At 43.9% G+C, this 12,181-nt stretch overlaps 1 protein-coding gene across 1 annotated transcript in view; it reads right to left on the bottom strand.

The window, feature by feature from the left end:
* The window catches only part of LOC142587000 (uncharacterized), a 37,054-nt gene extending 26,429 nt beyond the window's left edge, over positions 1-10,625 (bottom strand). The window contains exon 1 of the mRNA XM_075697868.1: positions 10,471-10,625. Coding sequence (XP_075553983.1) covers positions 10,471-10,575 — 105 coding nt within the window. The 5' untranslated portion in view covers positions 10,576-10,625. The remainder of the gene's footprint in view (positions 1-10,470) is intronic.
* Between the last annotated feature and the right edge of the window lie 1,556 nt (positions 10,626-12,181).

Below are 12,181 nucleotides of genomic sequence, written 5' to 3'. Positions count from 1 at the left end.
CCGAGAACGCCTAGGGATGCCGGAGCTTAGAGCAGGAATGGGTGCCTAAAGGCCACCCCACATTCGGCGTTTTTACCAGCGTTTTCTAGCGTTTCGCCTCTCGGCGCCATCGCATAAACGCCGCGAGAGAGAGCATCCAGCCACACGAGCAGCACGCGGATCAGTGCTGATTGGTCTGTGCACATTGGACCACTTCTGACGGCGGCGGCAAGATCGGGTGTCTCTTGAGCGCGCCACAGTCGGCGTCTACGCCTAGTGACGCCAAGGGGCGGCCTTAAGAGAAGCGATGTAATATAACTTACAAGATTTCAAGACTGTAGTGGATGGCACTGTTGTAATGAGCAGGAGAATGAGTTGAGTGCTTGACTTCGAGACAAGTCAAATTACAGTGAAACTGTCTAGGGCTAAGGTTCCGTGAAATTTTTGTATGTGCGATCGAAACTATCATCTGCAATGGTTCATAAGCAAGTAAAAGTCGAATGGCTCAGAATACTGTAAGGGAAATCCTACAAGCATTCAGGAAAGTGAAGCCAATAGCACTTTCGTTCCTTCTAATCACGCATACAACACAGAGGACAGCATTTCAAAATTTGGGATCATCAGTGGCTCATACCTGGGGAGGCAATGGCTCATACCCCCGTAAGCAAGAAAAAAACGTAATGGCTCAGAGAGAGCATCCAGCCACACGAGCAGCACGCGGATCAGTGCTGATTGGTCTGTGCACATTGGGCCACTTCTGACGGCGGCGGCAAGATCGTAATGGCTACGGAGGCTCTTGCGTCGAAGTGGGCCGCCTCTCTGCGCAGCTCCAACCTCAAGACACAAGAGTGGGCTGTCCAGCAAGCCCGAGAGCCGGCGACGAGGCAAGGCCTCGAAGTCCCCTCATGGGAGAGCTGAGACCGGGTCATCCAATTTGCCGGATTCAGAATAAAGCTGTTTCCATCCATCCAATGGCTCATTGCGCCGTAAGGGTCTAGTCGTCTGTGAACAGCACATGGACTCACGAGCAGGAGGTGTTTCCATGTATGCAAAGGACACAATGTATGGGTATTTGTCCTCTCGACTCGCAAGAGGACAATGTCAGAGGCTGTGGGGATGAATGTCTGTGTCGAACAAACGCAAGATGAATTGTGATATCTACGTTGCATGTCTCTCCAGGGATATCATGTGATATCGAGGAGTTCATTACCACGCACTTTGCATGGATTAGGCGTGATGACATTAACCCTGTAATCATCGTTAAAGGCTTCAGTGTGGGCACTGAAAAACCACTCAAGAAATAGTTCACTCCGTTCGCACTAGATAAGTTTGAAGTACCACACCAATCTATGTTACTCAACTACTCAACAACGGTCTTGTATAGATTTAACTTTGACCAAGATTCTATCCAAGGTTGAAACCCAACCAGTCAGTGTACATCTCTGTAATTACAAAGCTATCGTCATTGTGATTATGTAATGATGAAAATAAATACATTTACTTTTGTCTTACCTTGTGGGATGTGCTACAGCTTCGCTGGTTATCCACGTTCAAAGAGTGCAATGGCTCCTCAATTTATTTTTATGAGTGTGGAATTGCAAAAACGCTCGTGTGTCGTGCTTCGGATGCACGTAAAATAACACCAGATGTGAAATTGAAACCAGTGTCCTATGACACCCTGCTACTTGTTTATGTGCATATACAGGGTGTTTCAGCGAACACTTTCAAAAATCTTTAAGAGTTGCCTGCGGCAGATATCACAATTCTAGCTCATGTGCTCGTCTACTCGAAGCGGTGGACAATACTTGCAACAAACTTGACATGCAAAATTGATTAATTAATAAACGTTCGCGAATTAACTTCTTAACTAATTACATTATGGCCCCTACTGCAATTTACCAATTCTAGCCGTGGAGTTTGCAAGGCGGATCTACTTGGAACGAATTTTCTAGATGACACCAGTTTAGAGATACAAATTCCTGAACTTTGCAGAGAAACGCATTGCCGTTCCAGTTTATATGTTAAAAAAACGTCGTTTCATGCACTGAAACACACAAATAACTGTAACGCCAATGCATTTGTCCGCAAAGTTCAAGAATTTATATCTCGAAACTGTTGTCGTCCTGAGAATTCGTTCCAAGTGGATCCGCCTTGCGAAGTCCACTGCTAGATTTGTAAATTGCAATATGCGTTCTAAGACAATTAGGGAATAGGTTAATTAGTGAAGTCCTGTTCATTAGTCGATTTTGCATTTCAATGTTTTTGCAAGTAGTGTCCGCCGCTTCGAGGAGACGGTCTCATAAACTAGAATTGAGCTATTTGCCACAGGGAACTTTTCAAAGATATTGAAAGTGTTCGCTGAAGCACCCTGTATACACATATATTACATTCCAGAGATTTCAACGTAATCTTTCTTTCTATTTCGAAGCAGCTACTATAAAATATACACAATTGCTGACACAAAGAATTGTTCGCCTTTTTTATATCCGTTTGGTGCACTTGAGTTTTACGGGTTGCTGACGACTGATATGCCACCAACACAGCAATCAAAAGAATTCTTTCGATTTTGGGTCCTGCCATGACTTTCCTGCTGTGAGCGTCTTCGGATTTGGCTGACTCAAAAAACAAACCTGCGCACACTGTTGATTCAAGTCTCAAACAGGTTGTCATTAACTTATATAGGTCTCACGAAGTGAAGCCTAGCCTGTAAGGGTATTTCACGTCTGTTTCTTTAGTTTCATGACGTCTAATCGTAACATTTATAATGTCACCTCCCTAACTGCGCGATCTCACAACCATATCTGACAAACGTTAAAAAAATAAATTCTGGATATGTCCTTTTAATGTAGATATCATATAATAGTTTCTTCCAACGCCACGGGCAACCTTTAACACTGAAATTTTCCCATATCCCACTGGAATAGGTGGGCATGTGAACTAAATGTGGAAAGGCAACTAGCAGATGGCTTGAACAAATGTGTCGCTAGGCGAACTTTAGACCTGATGGAAAAGGGTTGTGGTTGGTGGCATGAGTAAAGAGTTCATGAACGTGACAAAGACGTAAAAGCTTCCGGCGCACTAAAAGGCTCGTTAGAGCTTCCTTTAATGGTCGTCGCACTGGCATGGCTTGAATAATTATGAGAATTAAAACGTGTTTTGTGAACGAAGACAGCGCACTTGAAACCGAGCTCGGACTTGGTCAGATAATTCATTCTAAATACAGATAAAAGTTATAGGCACTACAAAAGAGAATTGTAATATAATAATCATATAGCTACGTGCAAGACCTCTTCACAAAACTTACTGTGTAATGTTGTGGTTCCCTTATTGTAATCCTGGATTTGAGGATTTGAGCATTCGACACCCACCGTGTCGAATGCACCATCGAAATGCGGTCGCATTTTGATGGGGGCGAGATAGAGAAAACACCCATGTACTTAGACGGATCCCAACGTGGTCCAAAATACTCCGGAGTCGCCCTTGCAGCGTGTCACATAATTAGATCCTGGTTTTGAAATGGAAACCCCCATATTTTTTGATAAATGAAAGCGGTTTAAGCTGCACCTTTAGGTAGGAGTCGATGATTTTCTTAACAGGTTAGAACCACATTCCGGCACACTAATGAGCTGGTAGGTCCGAATGAAATGTGAACAAGCTGACAACACCGGGCTTCCTTCAAAATACGACATAACTAGTGAGCTTATGAAAGAAATATGTCAAGACCTGCGCCGTGCTGAAAGTTTATGTGAGTTTAGGCTTCCTTTAACTGCCGGGCCACTTCTGTAAAAGTAGTACACGGACACTTATCCATGATTCTCTATTTAATCTACGACAGCGATTGGGTAGTCGAACTGTCGTAACTGATGGAGATATGTTTGAGTATGCGCTGTCTTTCGTGGTCTGCTTGAAGATATCGCAATGCTATAGTCGACTGTACAAAGAGCAGCCGCCAGCCGCTGTGAATAAAACAAAGTTCTATGCAGAATTTTTTTTCATAGCGCACTTGCCTATGTGAAGCTCGCGGTGTCTTCTTTCTAAATACAATGTGTACAATTTCTGCCTTTTGTGTGCACTTAGGCAAAAGTTCTTGGGTTGTGGGTCAAGGCTCCCCTTCCTTTGAAAGGTGGTCCAGTGTAGCCACAACGTCGCGTTTTCTACTGTGCCTCAAAGTGAAGTGGCATCCTCAATACCAGCCACTACTCATGCGGCTCATTTCTAATGAGTATGTACGGTCATCTTCGGGGTGCCGTCATTCGCATCTGTGAATGGATCAGTATTCATGAACGTTTTAGCAAGAGTAAGACGGTTGAGTCATAGTGACTCATGGCGAATGTCATCTTTAATTAGTTTTTCCGGCTTGCTATACCACAGAGTTGTTTCAATATGTTTAGCTAAAACGTTACTGACTTTGATTATACACACCCTCACGCATAAAATGTCTTGATAGAGGGTTTGACTTGAAATATTATTGCATGAATCAACTAATACATGCACGAGTCTTTCATACGTTCTGTTCACTATTCTTTGAGCCACTAATTGCTCAAATTAATGTAGTCAGTTGCTCTAATAGAGCGAGGAACTTTTCACTTACCAGAAGCACAGCACTAAATAAACAGTAATGCTAACAAAAGTGATGCAGACTCAACACACTAATTGGCATGTATGTACAGCATAACTTTACTGAAGCGGATAATGGAATCCTGTACAACAAACGGCACTGCGCACAAGTGTGTGTACTGTCAGCATATGTACCGTGAATTTTCATGCTATGTTTATGTTTCATCACAATATAGCGCGTAAGTTTACATTCACTTAATTTTTATGTTTAGCCTCGCATGGTTCACAAGCTATGCCAAAATAAAAAAAAACATCAAATCGGGTGCATTTACACTTTCGACGTCCAAGTAGCCATGCCACCCGGAGAAAGGCAATGCATGACGCCTGTTGGGGGATGATGGCGTTGGCAGGTGCATAAGAAAAGTATGGTCTATATCCAGCTACATTTATGGACTTGAGGCCTCTCGTGTTCCAGTGGCACAAACCCATGAATTCTGGAGTATTTGCAAAAACGGGCAGTCCCTAAGTCGCATCCAATAGCTAAATCAAAGAAAATAAAGCGAAGCAATGAATTCAGTAAATACAGCATTATATCATTAGGAGGTAGGTGGTACCGGTACCTGTGGGCCGATTATGTGGGTTCAGGTTTTATGCAGAATTTTTTTTTATGCATAACATAGGTCGGCTCACTTGAAGTACGTTGTCACTCAGCGTACAAGGGTTATACCATGTGTCCCATCTAATGTTTGCCAAGATGCTAAACAAAAATAATTATTAAACATACGCTGCAAGATAATTATAATATCTACGCTGATCGGTCGTCAGTATTAAGAAAACCGCACCCTGTAGCTCCTAAAGGCATGTTAAATAAATGTTTTTTGTTTCATTGAACAGCTTGGTTAACATTAGCTTGGCCACCTTATATAGGCCCGCTCGTTATTACTTGCATTCGCTGCACATATAATATTGTATATTTATACAGAGATATATACACGTCGGGATACTGAACTACCCAAGAGATAGCTGGAAAAGTAGGGAAATCAATGTTACTTAGAAATTTAACAAGTATACTTCTTCGCTTTGAATACAAGCGAATGTTGCTCAATTACCTTTGACTCTGAAGCTGCAATCGCATGTGTACTTGGGCGATAATTGAAACACGTGGCAACCCTTTAATTTCCTGTGCTAGTGGCGCGGTGGACAACATGTGGCTCTCCTGTGTAAAAATCTACATTGAAGAGACTGGAACGTGCCCCTGATGAATGTTACGTCAACACAATAACGATTTAAACGGGATGGCATCACATCTCATTCTCGGCATGTTGTTGAAAAATTTTTTTGCGAGCCAAAAACAGGCATAGAATTAAAAGACCTTGTGCATGTGAAATCATGGAGGCTTTCCACAAGGACAAAATAAAGCCTTAATTTTCGCATATCTGTACCGTTCACTGTGCAATTAGTCTTATGGAAACATGTGACGTGCGCGACCAGGCTCGCTTTTGCATTAGGCATGAAGTGCTTTTAACTCGCATTGTCGTCGACCTACAAGTGAGTCTGAGCCAAAGGCCACAACCGCTATCCGGATACTCATACGAGAACATATGGGCAAACTGCGAGAATGAAACGAGATCCCTCCACCCTTTATTCTGGACTGCAATTCACACGCTAATTACTCTCAAACTAATTTTAAAAAATCACCGCCGAAACACTCCGTACAGATTGTTAACCAGAAAAGCTGAAACGCGCCGCCCCGTTTTTTATCAGTGGGTTAATCGGTACGGTTCATTAAACGATGGCTCAGAAGGCTGCCGGATCATCGGTACGCAGTTGCTTCTTGCGCTCGGCTGCACAAGTGTGTTGTGCCCGGGGCTGCGGCATCGGCGCGGCGTAGACAAGTTCGTTACCAGTTCTGATCGCAGAGTTGCTCATCGAAAGATGTTTGCTCTCTAGCAATATGTGCGACGTTTGCCCCACCCATTTCGAAGCCGGCGACAAACTAATGCGCACGCACTCGGCTGCGACAGAGGCCAAGAACGTCACAACTGCTGCAGCTAATCGCACACGAACCCTTCTTCTCTTTTTTTCATGCATGCGCATGGTGTTGCACCGGAGGAGTTTTCGGCGTACAGGCGACCGATAGACGGACGCATGGACGAATCGGCTAGCTGTAAAAAATATTTCTCCCGAATTCTTTCTATTGTTTGTCAACAACATTACTCAAGGTGTAACTTCTAGCAGGCTGAAATTTTATTTGTCATTTCCAATAGCGGGCTTTGAAAAGGCAGAGGCAGTATACCCTACACTTTACTTCTGCGAAATGCACTTTGCTGTCGATCCACTGAGCTCGCCGAGCTGAGGTGGGGCATGGTGCCTTGATGCGTCTTGTGCGGTGCTTTACCTTCGTTGAGGAAACAAAAAGTTAGGACAGAATTTTACGTCACGCAGCCAGCCTTGGCAAGCGAAAGCTCCGCAAAACCAACATGTGACCTCTTGCGTCGAGATCACGGCGCTAGAATTGAAATTTGGTGAGACGTTTGGTTGAGCTCCCTTCCGGCGCTTTGCTTCTTCTAGTTGTGTAGTGCGCTTGGTCTTCATGGCGCCTTTCGCTGTCTGTCGTGCTTCCTTCAGCCTGCTGTCTTCCTCTAGGTGGGCAGCGTTCGTATGAATCAGTGCCCAGTACAGCGTGTTGCGGTGTGGTGTAACGGGGTTTGCCACTGCGAACACGAACTACACCCATTTTAAGATTGCGGCTAGTGTCACCTCCAACCAACCTTCTTTGTCCGTTGCTATTTCATGCTTGCACGTACTCTCGTTTATGGGAGGGCCAGAAATATCTCATTTCTTGCAGAGGTCACTAAAATATCAATTGTTCAGAGATTGCCCAGTGTCCCTTTTCTCTGTATTGCCGTCTCCTTTCTGCAGCCGTGATAATTACACCTAAACAGAATGCGAAGAATGCCACGGGTTCTTCATCAGTTTACTCTCCGGGACATTGATATGGGTGTGTTGACCGTGTGTGACCGATTCGTACGAGGCCTTATATGGGCTTAGAAAATCTTAGCTTTTTGCCTACAACTTTGCGAATTTCCACTTCATGTTTTAACAAGTGTAAGGTGTCATGCGTTCACAGCCTCGCATATTGCCTGACATTCTTCGTAATTTCATAACATAGTACAATGATGTAGTTATATGTGCCATAATAATGCTGGTGAGTAACACTTTGCAAAACAAACTACAGCAACACAGGCTCTTTTTTCATTTAATCTCAGGAAAGCTTGTGAACCTGTGTATATATTCTAAGCATATGTTTGTACGTTCGGTATTTCGTGCGGTATTCTCGGTTTAATTTCGTTTTCGGGCCCCGAAAATCTTTAGTGGCATTACTACCTCTGCGAACATGATCAATTGTTAAATTAGACTTTTATCGCACGTAGGTCTTCGGGAATGGCGTAGGATTTCCGAAGAAAAAGCAGCTGTATTTCAGGGCGAACCTAATTTGACCCGACATTTATTCTCTAGCAGTGTCAACATGCTCCTATCCTTTCGTTCTATCTGTGCAGCAGTGAACATGGTCGGCGAACTCCGGTGACATTTCGTGGAAATTAATTAAGCATCATGCTTCTCGCCTCGTACTTGCCTCTTTTTCAAGACGGATGTGTACATTTTGGCCTCTCTAAAGAACGGTACCCGTGCTGTGAACTTTTCAAAGTGAAATCCGGGAAAAAGGTTTTTGTATCATGATCACTACACATGTATATGCATATACGTATGCACGTTTGTATTAGAAGTAGGCATGATGCGACAAAAACTTGTATCAATGGTGGGTTCAGCACCCAGTTTTTACAAGCATGACATTATTGCTTGAGTGGCAGAATACATATTCAGCTCTAGGGTCCTTGTCTTTTTCCTATAGCGATTAGCTCTTCGAGCTCCACGATGCAACAGTTACGTTGCGTGCGTCTACCAAAAGGACCATCGGGGCGTTGTGGATTTTAATGGTGAATCCTAGTAGGCTGGCCATGAATGCTATGAATTTATGGGCCAGCGATCCATAATAGCTGGCATGGCAGTGACATATTTCGAACAGTGAAACGTTATTATTCTATTTACAAGTCTAGAATGCGGGCGCGCCTTAACACGCTATGACGTATTCACCAGTACGTCGTCGTGGGTGCCTTGTCGTTGCGGGTGCTGCGACTGTTGCGTTGTGGACGCTCCGCAGACAATCAGCACCAGTTATTACGCTGAAGTATACTTTTGCGTTTGTCAGGCTGGCCCGCCCACCCGACTGAGTCGTGCATGCTGTGGAGGTGGACAGTGCATGACTGTTAAGGTGTGCTCACCATGGCCATGACGGTATATATGAGAACGAATGCATACTGACCACTGTGCAAGTGTCTGACGGTTAAGCATTCACAAGGATAGCATGACACAGGCAGCAGAATCCCGATTGAATGACGACAGCATAAATACAGAAGAATGAGGAATACGGACTATCCTCCATGGAATGACGAAGGAGCTTTGACGACGACTACATGGCATTGGGGTGACGTTACTGAAATGATGACGGTGGTATGATGACAGCGTGAGGACGACGACCGATGACGGTGAAACTGTGACGACATCACGGCGGCTTCATGACGACGAATCAAGGACCAGGATGGTGTGAAAATAGTATAAAGGCAATTTGATCACGACGAGTATATCGCGGCAATGACCCCAGAATGACTGTATCGTGAAGCCTGTGGAACGGCGATAGCCTGACGACGACGACGTGACGATAGTCAGATGACGGAGCTTGAGTGATGATAACAAACAAACACCAAGGCATGGCGACGGTGGCGTGACCGCATGACATGAGAACAAATGCATGACGACTGCATGACGGCCATGACCTGATGAAGACGGCATTACGCGAGTCAGATTACCAAGCTGCAATGACGATGATGGAACGACCACGAAAGCCTCGCGATCGCGCGCCCATACTTATCTAGAGGTCGAAGCTGGGGGCACTTGATCAGCTTATGAGCCTAGATAGATAAATAGAAGAAACGGCCCAACCCACCTCACGATGACTGCCGGCGGTAATGGTATTAACATTACCGACCTTAACACGACCAGGAGGCGTTTCCATATACGCAAAGGAAACAATTTATGCACATTTGACCTGTTGACTCGCAAGAGGACAATGCCAGCGACTGTAGGGATGAATGTATTTGCCGTACGAACGAAAGACGGAATTGTGATACGTACTTTGCATTGCGCAGCAGGGATGTAATGGAATATGGAGTTCACTACCACGCACTTTGAATGGATTAGCCGTGATAAAATTATCCCTGTGATCATCGTTTCATCCCTTCAATGTGGACACTTCAAAGCCAGACAAGAAATGGTTCACTCAGTTTGTGCTAGAAAAGTTTCAAGTGCCACACCAATCCAAGTCGCTCAACTACTCAACCACGGACTTGTATAGATTTAACTTTGACCAATATTCTGTCCAAGGTTATAACCATACCAATGAGTGTATATCTGAGTACACAAAGCTATCATCACTGCAATTACGAAATGATGAGAATAATTACATTTACCCTTGTCTAAGCCTGTGGGATGTGCTGCAACTTTGCTGGTCGTCCTACCTTGACAGAGCGGAATGACCCTTCAATTTTTCTTTAGCAGTGTGTAATGGGCAAAGGCTTGTGTACCGTGCTTCCGAAGCACGTAAAATAACACCAGGTGTGAAATTGAAAGCAGTTCCTATAATGGCCCTGCTACGTATATATATATATATATATATATATATATATATATATATATATATATATATATATATATATATATGTAATTTACATTCCAAGTATCGCAACGCACTCGTTCTTTAAATTTCGATGCAGCTACCTCAAAATAAACACAATTTCTGACAAAAGAAGTGTTTACCTTTTTTATATCCGTGTGGGGCCCATAAGCCTGATAGGCACCTGAACACTGATATACCACCAACACAGCGATCACAAGAATTATTTCGATTTTGGGTCCTGCCATGACTTTTCTCCTGTAAGTGTCTTCAGATTTAGCTGAATGAAAAAACGAACCTCCAGACACTTTTTATTGAAGTCACAAAGAGCTCGTCAAAAACTTATATAGGTATCACCACGTGGAGCCTACACTGTAGCGGTTGTTCACCTTTGTTCCCTGAGTTTCATGACGTCTAATCGTAACACTTATAACGTCGCCCCCTTAATTCCACTCTCTTACAATCAGAACTGACCCATGCTAAAAAACTTAATTGTGGATATGACTTTTTGTAAATATCGTATAATAGTTTCTCCCAACGTCACGGGCAACCTTTAACGCGGAAATTTTCCCATATCCGACTGGAATAGGTCGGCAATCTGAACTTAATGTGGAGAGGCACCTAGCAGATGGCTTGGACAAATGTGTGGCTAGGCGAACTTTGGACCTGACGGAAAGGCTTGTGGATGGTGGTATGAATAAAGAGTTCATGAACGTGACAAAGACGTAAAAGCTTCCGACACACAAAAGCTTCGTTAAAGCTTCTTTTATTGGCCGTCACATGGCTTGGCGTGAATAATTATGAGATATAAAATATGTTTATTGAAAGAAAACAGCGCACTTGAGATCCAGCACGGAACTTATCAGAAAATTCATTCTAAGTGAAGATAAAAGTTATAGGCACTACGAAATATAACTGTGTCATAATAATCATATAGGTACGTGCAAGACCTGTTCGCAAAACTTACTGTGTAATGTTGTGGTTCAGTTATTGGAATGCTGAATTTGAGCTCTCGACACCCGCCGCGGTTGCTTAGGGGCTTAGGGGCTGCTAAGCAAGAGATCGCAGGATGAAATCCAGGCCACGGCGAGCGAATTTCGATGGGGCCGAAAAGGGAAAACACCCGTGTACTTAGATTTAGATGCACATTAAGGAACCCAACGTGGTCCAAATTATTCCGGAGTCGCTCTTGCAGCGTGCCACATAATTAGATCGTGGTTTTGAAACGGAAAACCCCATATTTTTTAGCAATCGAAGCTGTTTAAGCTGAACCCTTAGGTAGGGGTGGAGAATTTTCTAAACCGTTTAGTGGCACAGTCCGGCACACTAATAAGCTGGTAGGGCGCAATGAAATGTGAACCACCTGACAACACATGGTTTGCTTCAAAAGACGATATAATAAGTGAGTTTATGAAATAAATATGACAAGACCTGCGCCGTCCTGGAAGTTCATGTAAGTTTTGGCTTTCCTTAACAGCCGGGACACTTCTGTAAAAATAGTTGTTGAGACACCTAGCCGTGATTATCTATCTATTCTAGGACAGTTATTGGGTAGTCCAACTGTCGTAAGTGGTGGAGATATACTTTAACATGCGCTGTCTTTCTTGGTCTGCTTGAAGATATTCCAATGCTATAGTCGACAGTACGAAGAGCAGCCGACAGCCGCTGTGCATACAATAAAGCTCTATGCAGAATTCTTTTTCATAGCGCACTTGCCCACGTGAAGTTCGCGGTGAGACTCTTCTTTCCCAATACAATGTGTATAATTTCTGCCTTTTGTGTGCACTTAGGCAAAAGTTCTTGGGTTGTGGCTGAAGGCTACCCTTCCTTTAGAGGGTGGTCCAGTGTGGCCGC

The sequence above is a fragment of the Dermacentor variabilis genome, chromosome 7 (genome assembly GCF_050947875.1).
Source record: "Dermacentor variabilis isolate Ectoservices chromosome 7, ASM5094787v1, whole genome shotgun sequence".
Classification (NCBI taxonomy): Eukaryota; Metazoa; Arthropoda; class Arachnida; order Ixodida; family Ixodidae; genus Dermacentor; species Dermacentor variabilis.
This window is presented reverse-complemented; position numbering and strand designations above follow the sequence as displayed.